This window comes from Hemiscyllium ocellatum, chromosome 16 (assembly GCF_020745735.1).
Source record: "Hemiscyllium ocellatum isolate sHemOce1 chromosome 16, sHemOce1.pat.X.cur, whole genome shotgun sequence".
In the NCBI taxonomy this organism is placed as follows: Eukaryota; Metazoa; Chordata; class Chondrichthyes; order Orectolobiformes; family Hemiscylliidae; genus Hemiscyllium; species Hemiscyllium ocellatum.
Window position 1 is genome coordinate 62,889,474 of NC_083416.1, and position 18,554 is coordinate 62,908,027.

General features: G+C 37.5%; 1 protein-coding gene across 1 annotated transcript in view; it reads left to right on the forward strand.

The window, feature by feature from the left end:
* Window positions 1-10,208, forward strand: part of sgcd (sarcoglycan, delta (dystrophin-associated glycoprotein)) — a 196,252-nt gene extending 186,044 nt beyond the window's left edge. The window contains exons 7-8 of the mRNA XM_060837326.1: window positions 5,144-5,267; window positions 7,032-10,208. Coding sequence (XP_060693309.1) covers window positions 5,144-5,267; window positions 7,032-7,208 — 301 coding nt within the window. The 3' untranslated portion in view covers window positions 7,209-10,208. The remainder of the gene's footprint in view (window positions 1-5,143; window positions 5,268-7,031) is intronic.
* Window positions 10,209-18,554: the final 8,346 nt, after the last annotated feature.

Genomic DNA, 18,554 nt, shown 5'->3' on the forward strand with positions numbered 1-18,554 from the left:
CAAAGAAACCCAAACATATAAATAGAAGGCAGAAATCATCAGCAGTGCTTCCCCTGGAGGCCCACTGAAGATGTTACCTAGTAGGGTGACGAAATGTCTGGAATGAACCTTCCAGCTCAGCGAGCAAAACGACATCCAGAAACTCAACCTGAGCTAAAAATCTTCTCAAAACTTGCTTGATGTAATCAGTTAAATATTTGCCATAAGGCTAAATTTAGAAAGGAAAAGAAACATAATTCATTAAGGGGATGGTTTTTGATGTGTTTCATTTACAACTAGGCTGGTTTCCATGCCTATATGTTGATGAGCATTCTATACTGTTGATTAACAGGGAGTTTAAATCATAAATAACAAGCAAACAAATGCCAGTTTACCTAAGCACTGGAAACTTTATACAATTGAGAGACTTGAGTTTGTGATATTGGCAGCCCTGGGACTGGAATGTGCAACCCCCTGGATAGCAGCCAAGTGCTGAAGTTGAAATATTTTATAGGCAGTAATAGCGAGTGTTTCAGCCAACATCACTGAGAAACATGTTCTCTATTTTAGACACATTCAGGGAGGATCAATAAGTGGGAACAATCCAAGTGCAAAAAAAGTTGTATTTTGTTCTAAATAAATAATGCATGATGTTTAAGGGCGATTGAACAACAATAATTGGTATTTGTATTAGTGCTCACTTTGACCAAGAACTTGAGCAATCCATGGTTTCTCAACACTTCTGAAAACTAAATAGCTAAGGCATCACAGCCAACTCTTGAAAGATTTTCAAAGGGCTTGAAATGAGAAGATGGTTACTATCTTAAAAGCAAAGGAAAGTTTATCTTAGACCACTTATTTTTAGTGTTATCTCATCTAAAGTTCCTACACTCACATGGATGTCTATTTTATAAAATGGCATATTCGATTTAGATGTAGAAAAGCAGAATGTTGTTCACTATTTCTCACATGTAGGTGTCTCTATTTGTTCCAATTCTTCATTTGCCATGATAACGCATTGTATCAGCTTAATGGCTCAGAACCAAGGCTTGCAGAACCTCTTCTGAGGGCAACTCAGAGTTAACCATGTTATTGTGGCTATGGTCATGGTGTAGGCCATACTAGGTAATTATGACAGGCTTCCTTCCTGAACCTTTTATGCCTGTCGTACAGTTTCATGGCTACATGTAAGTGTCAGGTTTTAATTTACAGTCCTTTACTTTAAAAAAAATGATATGGGAGATTTACATGTATTAATAATATTTTTTAAACCACTTGATTTCAAGCTCTGGATGTTGGTTTACTTTTGTGGGAGGGCTTGCAACCAGAAGAAAGCATTAATAATTAACTTTACGAGAATCTAGGATGCACAACTTTATTTTAAAAATTAATTCAAAAAGTTCGGTTTAATTTCAAAGGAGACCTGACTGTGGTCTGAACCAAGTATAATATCTCTTAGAAAAGGCGATTGTTCAGAGCAGGCAAGTGAATATGTTACCTCAATTCAAGAGTCTAGTGTGTGAAACTTCACGATCAGGAGGATTTGTTTAGAATTCTGCAGATTATTAAAAGACTGAGAGAATCTAAGTGTTCAGTTGTTTGAGTATTCCAGGAAATTGACTTCATACCACACAGGACAGGAACTGTGAAGAAACAATAAAGTGAAGGAAGAGAAATTTCTTTTGATTTTGATTAACTATAAGGTGATGGTATTGGGGATTAGCATCTAATAGGGACTAAAAATAATGCCTGAGACCTAGTAGACTGAGGGTACCGATAATGGATACATTAAGTAAAGGCTAATTGGATATAAATAAATTATATGTGTTGGGAGCTAGTAATCAGTGGGGTATGTGCAGAGTGTTAACTGAAATAAAGCTCTTGTGCAAAGTGTGGAATTGGATTAAAGATTGTTACCTCCCAGTGTATAACCATTTGGAATAGATGGGATTTTGTTTTGCCATGTGTTTTGAAACCTTTTAAGTTATTCTATTTAGATTACATGGTTTAGTTTTCTTATATTTAATTTTGTGTAATAAATGACTGTTTTTATTGGTAAAACAAATCTGCAGCTGATGGTACTTATATTTCAGTTAAGTTAACCATATTAAATTAGAAGAAAACGGGGCCAGTGCAGAACCCTGAAAAGACATAGACAAAATAGATTGGGCGGATTGGTGGGAGATAAGTTTGAATGAGTTTAGGAGCAGCACGGTGGTTCACTGGTTAGCACTGCTGCCTCACAGCGCCAGAGACCTGGGTTTGAGTCCCATCTCAGGCGACTGTCTGTGTGGAGTTTGCACATTCTCCCCGTGTCTGTGTGGATTCCCTCAGGGTGCTCCGGTTTTCTCCCACAATCCAAAGATGTGCATGTTAGGTGGATTGACCATACTAAATTACCCATAATGTTAGATGTGATAGTCAGAGGCAGATGTAGGGTAGGAGAATGGGTCTGGATGGGTTACTCTTCGGAGGATCGGTTTGGACTTCTGGCCAAAGGGTCTGTTTCTATACTGTAGGGAATCTAATCTGATCTAATACAGAGAAGTATGAAATGGTGCATTTTGATAGGAAGACCATTGAAAGTCAATGTAAAATATGGGATACAATTCCAAAGTGGGTGCAGGAGCAGAGGGACCAAGGTGCATATCTGCACAGAATGGTTAGCACTGCTGCCTTACAGCTCCGGGGTCCCAGGTAACTGTCTGTGTGGGTTTCCTCCAGGTGGTCCGGTTTCCTCTCACAATCTAAAGATGTGCAGGTCAGGTGAGCTGGCCATGCTAAATTGCCCATAGTGTTAGGTGCATTAGCCAAAGGTAAATGAGTCTGGGTGGGTTACTCTTTGAAGGGTTGGTGTGGACTTGCTGGGTCAAAAGGCCTGTTTCCACACTGTAGGGAATCTAATCTAATCTAATCTAATCAGATCATTGAAAATGGCAGAACCAGTGGATAGAGAAATAAGTGAGGTATGCAGTATCCTCAGCTTTATTAATAGAATACAAGATCAAAGAGATTATGTTGAATTCGTGGACCTTAGCTGGAGTATTGTATATCGTACTTGGCATCACGTTCTGGGAAGGATGTGAATGCATGGCAGGGGTGCAGAAGTAGTTTACCAGAATGGTTCGATGGATGAAGAACAATAGGTATGTGAATAAATTGAAGAAGTTGGGACTGTTCTCCTTAGGGAGAGGGCTAAGAGGGAACTTGATAAAGGTTTTGGGGTAGCATGGTGGTTCAGTGGTTAACACTGCTGCCTCACAGCTCTAGGATCCCAGGTTCAATTCCTGCCTCAGGCGACTGTCTGTGTGGAGTTTGCACATTCTCCCCGTGTCTGTGTGGGTTTGCTCCAGTTTTCTCCCACAGTCCAAAGATATACAAGTCAGGTCAATTGGCCATGTTAAATTGTCCATAGTGTTAGGTGCATTAATCAGAGAGAAATAGGTCTGGTTGGGTTAATCTTCGGAGGGTCGATATGGACTTGGTGGGCCGAAGGGCCTGTTTCCACACTGTAGGGAATCGAATCATAACAGAGACTAAATTCAAATTCTCAAACTTATTACAATTTAATTAACTACTGTGCTAGCTTCAAGACATCAAGATTTGGAAACTGTTGTTTGTAGTCGCAAAGCTCACTGAATAGATTTGTATAGTATGTGGTACTGCCAGCTATGATTTTGAGTACTGTAATGTGTGTCTTTTGAAATTTTGTAGATTTCTTGAAGCCTTAGTTTTCAGTATTAAGGTAGATTTGCCTCCATGTGGTTCAGGTGGCTAGCTGGATAAGCATGATGTCCAGTCCCTGCCTCTATGGGACTCGATGGGCCGAATGGCCTTACTTCCACTCCTATGTCTTATAGTCTTATGGTCATATTACTGCTAGAAGGCTAGGGCTATTTTGCAAGCCAAGTCTCATTTTGTATGGGTGGTGCATTGGAGGTAAAAATCAGACAACGTAGGGCCACCCACAATGGATTCAAGGTATCACACATTGGATGATTCAACCACTCTCTGGTTTCTTGTCAAAAGGTGGGTCAGGAAAGATCTGTTCTCAGGTTAAGGACATCCTGCTGCCTGGATCCAGGATAATTCTACTGCTTGAACCTACAAAAATAAAAACTATTATCTTCTAGACTTCTGGATCAGGGTGGTGTCCATTCTGCCTTACTGAGTTTTAAAACGGCTCCAAAGTTTAACACACATCATAGGACTTTGATTTATATTGTAAAATGACCTAGCACTTATACTTAGCAAATCTTCATTCTTGTCTCCACCTTATGTTGTAAAATATCATCCTGGATGTCTGGGGCTACTGATACCAATATGGGATAGTATAGCGACAAGACATTTTAACCTGAAGATAGACTCCAGGTTTATTATATATTACTTAATATTGTCACATTGCATCTAAGATACATGATGAGTTCTTATGAGACATCTGCTTGACTTAAGAGTAATTTGCTGTGGCTTAACATTACAGCGACTAAAAATTTCTCACATAGTATTGGTAACAAATCCAGAACAAAAGCAGAACCAAAATCAATTGGAACTTGCTGTGCAACTCTGGTTAGTTCCTTGCAAAGACACTCCTTTGTATCTGTTAGGTGGACCTTACGAATGATTTCACTTAACCATTTCTGGTGGATAACAGGTTAGACAACAATCAGCAGAGTCAGTAGTTGGTCCTTTGGAGTATCGTATTGCCCACATCTTCAGCAAAGAATAAGGTAGTATATCAGACTCCTCTTTTTGGTCATTACAGTCTTCTTTCAGCTGAGCAGGAAACTCCTGACTCTCGCTCATTCAGAAATGATATAATGCATTCTATTGCCCAATGGTTTATAGACACTTGATTAAACATCCAGGGTAGGATAACAGAGTCTCTTTAATCAACATAATCTCTAAACACAGTACAAATAAATAAACAAATCTCATTTACATTGAATATTTGCTTCAAAGGATCGATCCTTAGCCTGTTTGATTAAATACATTTATCATCTGTCAATAAGATCAGTATCACTTCTTCAAACTCACAGGAAGCGCCACAGAGGAATTTACTTTATTCCAAAGAAGTCAGGTTCTTCACATGTATTCATTTCTGTAACTGTCAGCTGAAGTAAAATTGACAAATACTGTAACTAATTCCAACATTTTGTGGCCCTAGACTAGAATCGCCCACGCGTTCACTAACACTGGAGGCACCAAAAGGAGTTGAGATCTATGCAGAGGCAGGTAATATGCAGGCTACTTGTCGAACAGAATTGAAATTGGAATCTGAAGATGGTGAGGTGAGTGTATCAGGATATATTTGCCATTCATATATTAAATCTGAATCATTTAATTCTGAAATGATATTCTATATGAATGCAAAATCAAGGATGTGTACAGGAAGAATTTTCTAGTCCATTTAGTTCTTTTGAAAGGAGGATGTTTTAAAAGTCATTGCAATATTTTTAACAAAAGAATTCGCCATGCCATCTGAGTATTTTGACAATGTTTATCTAGTTTTCAGGCTGCATGTTATCTTAATGGATGTTTGGAAATTTAAGGAAAAACGCTAAGAGAACTTTCTCCCACATCTTAAACCAACAGTTGCACCAAGTTTGTGAAAATAATGATGTGGTAGTTTCAATGTAATCCTTAGTGAAATTCAAATCACAGCACATAAAGATGCCCTCAATAAAACATTATGAAATAGTGCGGCTATCAAATTGGTGGTTTGATTTGCTTTATCAGTGTCATTGAAGTATGCATGTGTTGAGATCACTGTGGCAGTCGCTGCCTCCAGCGTGTATAGGGTTTGGGATTTCCACAGTCTGAGCTGTACATTAAGTGGCTTAATTGTGGTCCAAACAGGATGGCAGCATACCATCTTCCTCACCATCTCAAAATGGCATTCCACCCAATGTCTTGTGGCCTCATCTATACTAATCCAATCCAATTGAACATAACCATATTAGAAGCAAGCAGACAGACTTACTATCAACACTCAATATCCTGACTGAATTGTTAACATGTCACAAACATGTCACCTACAAAAATAAAAACCAAATGGATTTCTCCACCATTTCAGAATAATTTAAAAATCACAGGGTTTTTCCTCCCTAAAGGGCATTTAAGAAACAGCTTGCTTTTTATGACAGTCAACAATTATAGAGTCATATAGCATGGAAACAAACCCTTCAGTCCAACTTGTCCACACTGACCAAGTTTCCCAAACTAAACTGGACCCACTTGCCTGTGTTTGGCCAATGTCTCTCTAAATCTTTCATATTCATGTACTTATCCAAATGAATTTTAAATGTTGTAACTGTACTTATATTTATTACTTCCTCTAGCAGTTCATTACACATACATATCCACATTCCCCAGCTCCCAGACAAGTTGCGTCTCAGCTCCCTTTTAAATCTTTCTCATCTCTCCTTAAGAATATGCCCCCTAGTTTTGAACTCACCCACCCTAGGGAAAAATAATTTGCTATTCACATTGTTTCATGGCCATCGTGAGTGTATTTTTTAATTCTATGTTTATGAATTGAACACATGATCCCAGATCATTAGCCTTGTCCTCTATGTTACATATTTAATGAGTCAAGATTAGAGTGGTGCTGGAAAAGCACAGCAGGTCAGGCAGCATCCACCAGAAGGGCGCCTGCCCAAAATGTCGATTTTCCTGCTCCTCGAATGCTGCCTGACCTGATGTGCTTTTCCAGCACCACTCTAATCTTGACTCTAATCTCCAGCATCTGCAGTCCTCACTTACACCTACATGTTTAATGACATTGCCACTGTACCACCACCTTCCCATATAAATCCGTGATGATTCAACAGCCAGCCAATATGCTAATAAATTTTATAATTTTATAGACCATGATAAAGCAAGACAAATGTCAACATCTGTTTGGATAGAATAAATGTGGAAAACAAAATTACATTAATATTAATCAGAAATTTTGAAGACGTTCTGAGATCGAGATTCTCGTTTACTGTTCAATGGTGACAGAATGCATGTCTTTGTACAAATCTCATAATTCATTTTTCTCTCTCTTTCAGATCAATTTGGAAGCTAGAAACATAAAACTCCCCAGGCTACCTATGGGTTCATATACTTCCTCATCATTCACTCAACAAAATGTTTTTGAGGTGTGTGCTTGCCCGAATGGCAAACTGTTCCTTTCACAAGCAGGAGTGGGCTCCACATGTCAGATAAGCAGCAGTGTCTGTCTATAAAATAAATTAATAATAAACCTTTGCAGGGACAGAAATCTGCAAGCATTGCCAGCAATGTCAGGCCTATCGAATTGGGACATTTATTGGCGCCATAGCTGTGTGGCATCAGCCTGGTGGATATAATGGGAAAGGCCTTCTAAATAGACACTTTGTGCTGACTGTCTTCAAACCCTATTCAAAATATTGTTTCAGTATTGGGGTTAAAAACAAACAGGAATAATTTGTACTGAGACATATTGCTATAACATCTCTGTTCAAAGAGGGTAAAAACAAATGTATGCCTTTGCCTTAACTGAATGCACTCAGCAAGGAAAGCACATTATTTTTAAGTTTCACGTGTGTAATTGGGAGTGCAAAGATTACAAAATGTGTGTAAACTGATCAATACCCAGTGCTGACATTGAACCCAGTAATCATCAGGTTTTGGACTGTAGGTGCTCTGATTGAGTATATTAGGAAAGAAAAGAAATGGCTTAGCAGATGGCATGGTAAGGTACAGCTCATTTATTTGGTAACATAAAGGTAGAGCAACAAGTTGGTATGTTGGCAATTTTCAATAATCACAGCAATCCCATTTTGAGGGATTTCTTTTGTGGTACATTACTAATGTATCCCAGTTATTTTTTTAAAACCTAGCATCATTAAAAGCCAACTTATTAATAAATTCTTCCATTTTTAATTCCATTTTTATTTTTGGAAAATTCACTGAATTAGCCTTGATGAATACTTTGGTGCAGCATTGAGGGAGTATGACATTTTCAGAGATGCAGTCATTTTAATGAGATATTAAATGCATCCTCTGTCTGCTGATGTGGATATAAATGAATCTATGGCACTATTCGAAGAACACGTGCCCTCCTTAACCAACATAACCATCAACAAACAAATGGCATAAACTTGTTTTTCATCACAGTGCTGTTGTAAAATAACTACAACATTTCTATAGACAACATCGATGATGCAACTTCAAACTAACTGATTATATATGAGATACTTTTGAGAGAGCTGATAAGAAGTTTCATAAATGCAAGATCTCTCTTATTGTAACTTAAATAATGTTTCAATATTTGATTTCATAAATTACTGCATAATTTCAATTTTTCATCCCTAAGATATTCATTTTGAGGTTTTTGATTGCTGCTGTGAATATTATCCTTAGCATCAACTGAAAAGAATTTGAAGAAATTTAAGAGGGTTAACTTCAGTCTTTTTTTCCCTTTTTATCTCAAGTCAATGCTACTCATCTCTAGCTGACCACATCATTTAGAGACCTGATCCAGGTTTGCAAATGGCTTGTTGATGATACAGTTACTTCTTTAGGAACATGACATTAGTCTGCACAGGTATACGAGTGGGCAAAATTGAGCATTCCCCTTTACTTTTACCTATAAAAAAGTGCCTGACCTTCTTTTGTCACTTCTCTGCCAGATCAGGCTCACTCAGTAGTGAATTTGAAAGGCATTCTTTGATGCAGCAATTTGGAGTCTGAATGGTAAGTAATTAGAGTAAGGCTTGTTTTGTTGAAAACTGGTCAATTTTTTAATAATATAGATGGAGATATTAATTAATCAATTCCCATTACATTCCAAAAGTTAAACAATTGACAATTGGAACATTTGCGAAAAAATAATTTGAAAGCAATGTCATCACCAAGTCACTAATAACATTTACTACTTACTACAGTTAAGAAAGACAAAGGGTTTTTTTTTAAGAAGAAAACAAAGATTTAAGTCTTTTGAGTTACTATGCTATACAGTGCTGTGGTCTAAACATGTCGAAACCAACAACATGTAAAACAATACGGTTACTCCATGAATGTCTGTACAGAGATAACCAGTAAAAATGTTACTGTCTATTAAACCATGCTAATGTTTAAAGCCAAGAGTGAATTTTTGTTTGGAAAATCTGCTGAAAACTGATTAACTAAACTCACTTGGTTTTAAAGCCATTGGTGTAATACTCTACAGTCTACTGCCTGCTGATTTTGAGAGAACTGTAATCGGTGCACTCCTGGTGTGTATGTACTGGTGTGTTGTGGTAGATCAATAGAAAAATATTTTGGAGTTTTTATATATTATGTACCTATTTTATGGCTTTGAGTTACTGAGTAAGAAAGAGTCACAGACCAAAGACTGATGGGAATTCAGCCACACTGTCCATACATTATATGGTGCTTACTTTCATGATTCTGTGAGGGCCTAGTAAGGTGTCATCTTATTTCCTGTCAAAAGGATCAAGACCAAGGCAGACCACAACAGCGGAATTTGCAGGAATTAGCAAAACACATTGGAAAACTCTCAGGGGCAGGGTTGGAAGTGAGGCCAGAAGAACAGCTCTTGGTTGACTAATACATGTATATTATACACATTTCATTTGAAATTTTGGAGTTTTCTTGAAGAACCAGACACAAATGTCAATCCAAAGTTATGGTCAGCAAGTTACATTGTAAAAGGCTACAGGTAGTGTTCAGGAAATCTTCTCCTTAGTTGCACCTATATTTATCTAGATTTTCTTTTGTGAAACATGTAATTTTTTCTCAGTTCCCTGTGGAGAGTAATAATCTCTGTTGGTCCTCTTCTTTGGGCAGGCTGTACCACTGTTATTCTGTAACTGGCCACAATTCACTGTCAGAGACCTAATAGAGATAATCAGAACAACTTGCCTTCTGAATTTTGTATATTTCCATCCTTTATGATGGAATGACCAACTCGTGTGTTCAGCACAATGGTACAGGTCAATCTCAGTGAATGAGGAGACTGAATGCTGCCGTTATGCCACATCCAGAAAATTCTGAGATCCTTTTGTGTCATGTAACATCTGCAAGGTTGTTTTTATAATGCATAATACCGCACCATCCACTTACATAACTTCAGAGTTTAAACTGGATCAGCATTGATCATTTAATTTGTTTTCTTTTCTAATTGACGCCTGACTATCAGTCTGTCGCACACTATAATGTTTTCACCGTGACAGACAAACTTTGTGGTCACAAAGAATAAAGCCTGTTCATTTTGAAAAAAAAATTGTGTTTGCTTTTGTTGAAAAAAAAGGCAACAGCACTTTGAGGCTGATTTTTCATGGCAAGGGACTTTCACAGATGCCAGCTGCATGTTCAAGTTAACATTTATAATTTGAATGCGATCTGTCAGGCATTTTCTGAAATAAAGCATATATCTGGCAGACTCACCCCATGTCATTAACAATATTGAATCAAATAGACCCATCAAACAAACTATTGCTTAAAGTCATTATTGTTTACTGGTTAAAAAAAAATCAAATTCAACTGTTGCTGAAATGACACCATTGAATTTTAGTGAGTTTTGGGATGATTTGCAACTGAAGGTTGAGGTTTTGGATGTAGGTTTGCTCACTGTGCTGCAAGGTTCCTTTCCAGACTTTTTGTTACCTTACTAGGTAACATCTTCAGTGGACATCATGTGAAACAATGCTGAAAATTCCTGCTTTCTATTTATATGTTTGGGTTTCTTTGGGTTTGGTGATGTCATTTCCTGTGGTGAAGTCACTTCCTGTACCTTTTCTCATGGGGTAGTAGATGGGGTTTACTCGATGTGTTTGTTGATAGAGTTCCGGTTGGAATACTTTGCTTCTAGGAATTCTCATGCGTGTCTTTGTTTGGCTTGTCCTAGGATGGATGTATTGTCCCAGCCAAAGTGGTGTCCTTCCTCATCCGTATGTGAGGATACTATTAAGAGAGGGTTTCTCACTAGTATCCTCACATACAGATGAGGTAGGTCACCACTTCAACTGGGACAATACATCCATCCTAGAACAAGCCAAACAAAAACATGCACAAGAATGCCTAGAAGCATGGTATTCCAACTGGAACTCTATCAACAAACACATCGAGTTGGACTACCACTCCCGAGAAAAGGAACCGGAAGTGACTTCATCACAGGAAATGACATCACCAGAAGACATGACATCACCAACTCAAAGAAACCCAAACATATAAATAGAAAGCAGGAATTTTAAGCATTGCCTCTCCTTAGGTCAACTGAAGATGTTATCTAATAAGGTAACAAACGTCTGGAAATGAACCTTTCAGCTCAGCGAGCAAACCTACATCCAACAACATTGTACTACATAGACCTTGTAGCACAAAAATCAGTCCTTCAACTCAGCTGATTTATACCTCATATAAACGTCTTCTCACCCTATTTTGTCTCAGTCTAGCATCATAACCTTCCATTCCTTTCGCCTTTGCATACTTATCAAACTTCCCCTAAAATGGATCCATGCTATTCCTCTCTCCTATGCCACAAAGTAGTGGAATAAAAACAAAAGGAAACAGAAAATTAAATCTTCTCAGTGAAGAACCAATTCACAGGTGATCCTCGCTCTTATATAAGTAACTGAAGAAGGGGAAGGCCAATGAGGAAAATGCCAGAAATAATAGTTGGGTCTTTATTGCCACTGCATTTGAGATATTTTGGAGCCTTTTTGTTTTCTTCATCACTTTATCAGTGCCTGATTTTGATTCTGCTTTCACTAACTCATATTACATTTATTCAGTGCAACATCAAAGCCTGGGGAAATGCTATTCTGAAAAAAAGACTTCCTTCATTGATGGCATTTTGCATCTTGGCTAATAAGGAACTTGTTAGATCATCTTTCCTGGTTTTGTTTGGGTTCAAAGCAGCTTAAAACGTTAGAGAGATATTGTTCTAAAATTCTTCGAGGGTTATTGGTGTGTTGGGAGTTTGTAAATTTGTTTATTAAGGCTTTGTTCAGTTTAGTGTTTTCAGCAAACTTATAAACATTTTTCAAAGAACACATTTACCATGTTTCTACAAGGGCTTATGCCCGAAACGTCGAATCTCCTGTTCCTTGGATGCTGCCTGACCTGCTGCGCTTTAACCAGCAACACATTTTCAGCTCATGTTTCTACACATGCAGGCCAGAGGAAGCTTGGTTCCATTATTAGCGAATAACTATTTTACACCATATTGTTGAAGGTCTGTTGACTTGATGATAAAATCCTAATACTTATGCATTTTCATTATTCTACTGTAATGATCTCCTAGGTGATCTGCCAAGAAATTCTGTTAGTTGTGAGAACCTTCCGATTGGAGATGAGCTTGCCTTAATGGTGTTGCTGGATTTAGCAGATGCAAGCTCTTGCCTTGTTTGCTGTGATTCCTGTCCTAGTGGGATTGTGCTGACTTGTCCATCTGTGATTTCTGTTGGGAGAGAATTCCAGGTTGCAGACTTGTATGAAATAATCAATGCAAACCTGTTGAAAATATTCATGCGGATCCAGACTATATATAACTCCTTTATTTAAAATTACCTTCATTATATCAGAGTGAAACACTTTACTCTCAATTCCTGGCCTTAAATTAAGAAAAGTAAGTATGTTGTTTCATACTGAAATGCAAAATGTAAGTAGTTATTGTTATTAATTTTAAGCTTTCATTTCTAATTAAGCTTTCCTCCATTTTCTGTCTAGAACTATTGACGATGCGTTGTGACTGTGATAATGAAATTAATCTGGATTAACTGTACCTACCTTCCATTTTCTGCCATTTTTCCCTGTCTGTGAGAAAATACCTTGTCTATTTCACTCACCCCTCTTCCCACCCCATTACCTCTCCTTGTCATTTTTCCTCAAATTAGAAACTGACCAGGGGAAAATTACAGGGGTACAAATGTATTCTGACCAATCACAACTTATAAACAATGTAATTCATAGAAATCTCTGCATCGTGACTTTTGCTTTCTTTTGCTTCGATTTTGATGTCCCAGTGAGAGTCTTACATGATTTACTGTCTCCTCGGATATAGTAACTCATCAGGCAATCCAGGATTCTAACTGCACTCCAAGGGTATGACCACTTTTTGTGTGTTAATGAACATCAGAAGGCTACATGCTCAATGAGATGTTTCAAAAGACTGGAGATCAAAGTGGTTTTCATTTGTGTGTTACCTGTATACAAGTTATATCATCAAGTAACTAAAAATAAAACAGGAACAAGAAATAGAAATACAGTGTGCATTTCCAGGTTCCCAGCCAATAAGCTGAACAATGAATTAGGCTAGAAAAATCATATAGGGAGTGCAGAAATACAACAGTGTTTTACCAAAACACTGTTCTTTCCCATGAAGCAGAGGAACTAGGATATAATAATAAATAAGGAAGCTTTGAACAAAAATTAACTTAAGATGTAACTTAGTCACTAATGTGCAGATCAGATTGTTAAATGAAGCATGACAAAGATGGGCTTACCATTCTATAGGACGAGTAAAAAGTGAAGTCCGCAGATGCTGGAGATCAGAGCTGAAAATGTGTTGCTTGTTAAAGTGCAGCAGGTCAGGCAGCATCCAAGGAACAGGAAATTCGATGTTTCAGGCAAAAGCCCTTGGACACACTTTCCTCATTCCTGATGAAGGACTTTTGCCCGAAACGTCGAATTTCCTGTTCCTTGGATGCTGCCTGACCTCCATTCTATAGGACGTACAGGGATCATGAATTAAGTGCCAAGCAGACTAGTAAAAATACCCCAAGCACTTACTGAACATACAATAAGTAGAGGAATGGTTGATAGGCGGAGCAGTCTTGTTTATTTCTGTTATGTTCTTTGGTCACTATAATACCTCTGGGTCACTTTAGAAACTGGGATTTGCAGCTTACTATCGCTCATGGCTACTATCAATTGTGATGCAATGTTAAGAGTAATAATGCCACAACATGGCAGAGCCAAGTAGAGTGATTACCTTGTTATTGCAAATTTTTTGAAATAAATTGGTTCTCTAGTCTTAGCAGAAGCCCCATTAAAATGATAAATAGTTCCAAGTATTTGCTAGTGAACTATCAAGAGAGGCTAACTAAGCTCGGTCTATTCTCTGTGAGGTAATTGTGCAGAACCAGGAAAAGTGAATGAAGGCATAGAGTAGGAAAATAATAAGCATAAACATAACAAAATTTCTTCAAAATTCGCAACTTGTTTGTTAAATCAAATAAACCATTCCAAAGCAAAAATAGGTTTCCAATTGAACAGGATACTGGTCTTATACTGAAGGGTGGGAGAAATCGAAAAAAATCTACAAAGTAAGATGCTGTAAGTAAGGTGAATGCATTTTTTTTCCTTTCTGTTTATTTATTATATTATATTCTATAAAGCGGTTCAAAATTGGTAAGTTTATCATGAATTGATGTCATTGTTTTCTGTAAGTAACTTTCAATGCTGGCTGACTTCTTCTCAGTTCACTCAAGCTGCACTGTCAATCCGTATCTGAGGATGGTAAGTGAATTAGTTGTCAAATTCTTGAACAAGATTTCTGCAGATTGAATTATTTGTACTCATATTGTTTGAGTTTGGTCAGTTATTAATTAATGGCAGCACTAGATTCAACCTTATTTGAGGCTCAGCAGCAAACCTTCAATGACTATGACCAGCTAATGAAACATGGACCTTTAGACTGGATCAAGGTTGTGAGATAACTTTTTATTACTTTCTTCACAAACAAGCGTTGTAGACAGCTTTGCAGCTCCCATTGAAATTTCACTCATAAGAGCTAATAATTTCAATAGTGATAGGTCTGGTACTCAAAGCATTTAGCAATTCCAGTGGTAGAATGTTGTTCTTCACTGCACAACATTTTGGTACTGTTAAAATTGCCTTTCAACTGTTTTCTTTTTTTGCCAGTGAGCTGTTTTGACCTCATGTCACACCATAGAGCACTGAAGGCCTTCCTTCTTGTGAGTAAAGCAATCACATTATCAATGAGACTTTACATTTGTATCTATAGCAACAAGGAGTAAACACAGGAACAGTTTTTCCTGGATGTCAACTCCAGGCAGCAGGCAGAAAAGGAGATAACTTGAAGTATGGAGTTTACAATGTCACTTTGTCCAACTTAACATGTAATGTGATAAATGTGAGAATTTTGTGCAAAAATAATCCAAACCTGACAATAACTTTGATGCTTCGAACTAACTCTGAACTGACCAGCTTATGTATAAACTCAATTCAATAGAAATGGTATGAATTCAGAGTTAGTGCTAAACTGGTATCAAAATAACCAGATCAGCTAACATCTGGCATCCTCATTTCCATTCTGATCTGGTATCAAAATGCATATTCTGGCATGACCTGATGTTAATTTGGTTGATGGGGATTGATCTTGGAAACACTATATAACTCAAAGGTATAAGTAGTACAATTGGTTTATTCATTGCCTTTTACCATTGACTCCCAGTCTCAAATCTAATTGATGGATGAAAGTTCTGTTCTGGTGGCTAAAAGGGTCCAACATGAGTTTATATTGTATAAAATAATTGTAATTTTGCATGAAGTGATGGTCTTCACTCATAGTGACAAAAACAAGTATTGAAAATAGACGTTCCTTTGAATCAGCATCACCTTTTAAGATTGTGTTTCAAGCTAAATTTTTGTCAGAATAAGGAGAACCTGAACTTGAAGCTAACTCGTCTGAGAATGCTTGGTGATGATATTGGATCGAACAATGAAAAGTGCATTTGTTCTAAGCACTAACGTGCACCACCTGGATCAACATATAAATTTACCCCACACAATAATGTTTAAAAATCAAAAATCAAAGTACAATAATTGTTTGTGATGGGAAAGGCTACAAGCTTCTCAGTAACAAGAAAGCTTTTGCGCTGTGCGTTCACGGGGGCTTTACGTACTGCACATATCTAAGATGGATATAATGTCTATATGTATTAATATTGAATAGGTGGCTGCAGAAATCAAATATCATACATGTTAAGGGAGAATGAATTTTGTGATGGCGTGGGTATAACCAACACCTCTAATGCTTCTTTACATGTCAGATCAGATTTGGTGTTAGCACAAATCAATATAAATGGACCTTTCCTATTTCCTTTCCACTTTCATCCATAATCAAAATCCTCTGATTTTTCACTCTGTAAGCAACACTATGTTTGAGTCACTATTATAGATATAATTATGATTTTGATTATCAATTCTATGGATGAATGTTTGACTTTTTCTTTTGTGTTTGAATATTTTAAACATGAGAAAATCCATGTGCACACTATGCAAACAGATAACATTTATATGAATTGCAATAATAGTATAAATAAGAAAATCAGTTATTTTATTTATTATGCTTTCTGTAAAAAAGAAAAAAACAAAAAGAAAACGTTTTCTATTAGGGTGTCTGAACAGCAATCCTGTAAAATGTATTCTGCTCATATTATACTCTCACTGTTTAGAATCCTAAAAGCGTGATTGAAGCTGTTCTGATGTAAATGATGAAGACTGTGAATGTTTCCCCTTTTCACTGTTGAATATCTTCTTGTTAGAATTTAAGTCCATTTTACTTTACACATGTGGAGGAAATGGAACAAGCCTCCCAAAACTAGTCATTAAAGGCACTTTTACATTGAACCCATGCTGGTTGAAATAGTGCAGATAGCAGGAGGAGTTCAGTATTCACACTGTTGCCAATGTTATCTAATGTGATGCTGAGTAACCTCCCCACTCCAACTTTGTATGAGTCCTGTGAGCGAAGATTGAAGGCTTAGAATAGAAGCTGCACTTCATATTCACTCTTGAGTGAGTGACTGTAAGCAAACAAAGACACTTAAAAAAACATATTGTGGCATCTCAGAATTATTGCTCTCTAAGAGTGAGCAGTATTCTTCTGGGATCTCAGTAGGCAAATAAATATGTTATTGAGGGCATTTATTCCCTGTCCACAAACAGAATACTTTCCCACAATGTTATACCTCAGTAATCACTATAGCAACTGATATGTAGACCAAAGGCCAGCCATCTGTTTTAGCATGAATATATATACTATTTAAACTAGATTGGCCTTACTTTGAGTCTAAAATGAAAGTCAGATTTAGACATACCAGTTATAAAATAGGCACATAAAATTGTAATGGGTTCGTAAAGCAGTCAACCACTCACTGCATCAAAGGTCATATTGTCAATCAAGGAACTAATCTTTCAAAATACAATAAACTTCAATCTGCAATTTGAGAGGAAGAGGGTACAATCGGAAGTGACAATATTTCTGTTGAATAAACGAAATTATGGAGCTATGAGGGAGGAGCTGGCCAAAGTTCAATGGTGTAATAATTAGCAGGGATGACAGTGGAGGAACAATGCTGGGTATAATGCAGAAGTTGCTGGATCGATTCATTCCAAAAAGGAAGAAAGATCCTAGGAGGAGGCATGGGTGGCCGTGGCCGTGGCTGACGAGGGAAATTAAGAAACATATAAAGTTAACAGAGAAAAAGTATAACATAGCAAAGATAAGTGGGAAAACAGAGGACTGGGAAGCTTTTCAAGAACAACAGAGGATTACTAAGAAGGAAATACGCAGAGAAAAAATGAGGTACGAAGGTAAACTGGCCAATAATATAAAGGAGGTTGGTAAAAGTTTTTTTTAGGTATGTGAAAGGCAAAAAAATGGTTAAGACTAAAATTGGGCCCTTGAAGGCAGAAACAGGGGAATATATTATGGGGAACAAAGAAATGGCAGAAGAATTGAATTGGTACTTCACTGGGGAAGACACAAGCAATCTCCCTGAGGTAACAGTGGCTGAAGGACATGAACTTAAGGGAACTTATATTTGCCAGGAATTGGCGTTGGAGAGACTGTTAGGTCTGAAGGTTGATAAGTCCCCAGGGCCTGATGGTCTACATCCCAGGGTACTAAAGGAGGTGGCTCGAGAAATCGTGGATACGTTGGTGATTATTTTCCAGAGTTTGATAGATTCGGGATCAGTTCCTGCGGATTGGAGGGTGGCTAATTGTGTACCACTTTTTAAGGAAGGTGGGAGAGAGAAAGCAGGAAATTATAGACCAGTTAGTCTGACCTCAGTGGTGGGAAAAATGCTGGAGTCTATTATAAAGGATGAAATTATGACACATCTGGATAGTAGTAACAGGATAGGTCAGAGTCAGCATGGATTTATGAAGGGGAAATCATGCTTGACTAATCTTTTGGAATTTTTTGAGGATGTAACTGTGAAGATGGACGAAGGAGATCCAGTAGACATGGTGTACCTGGACTTTCAGAAAGCTTTTAATAAAGTCCTACATAGGAGGTTAGTGAGCAAAATTAGGGTGAATGGTATTGCGGACAAAGTAATAACTTGGATTGAAAGTTGGTTGGCTGATAGGAAACAAAGAGTAGTGATATACGGCTCCATTTTGGAAGGGCAGGCAGTGACCAGTAGGGTACCGCAGGGATCAGTTAATGATATAGAAGATGGTATTAGCAATAACATTAGCAAATTTGCTGATGATATTAAGCTGGATGGCAGGGTGAAATGTGATGAGGATGTTAGGAGATTACAGGGTGACCTGGACAAGTTAGGCAA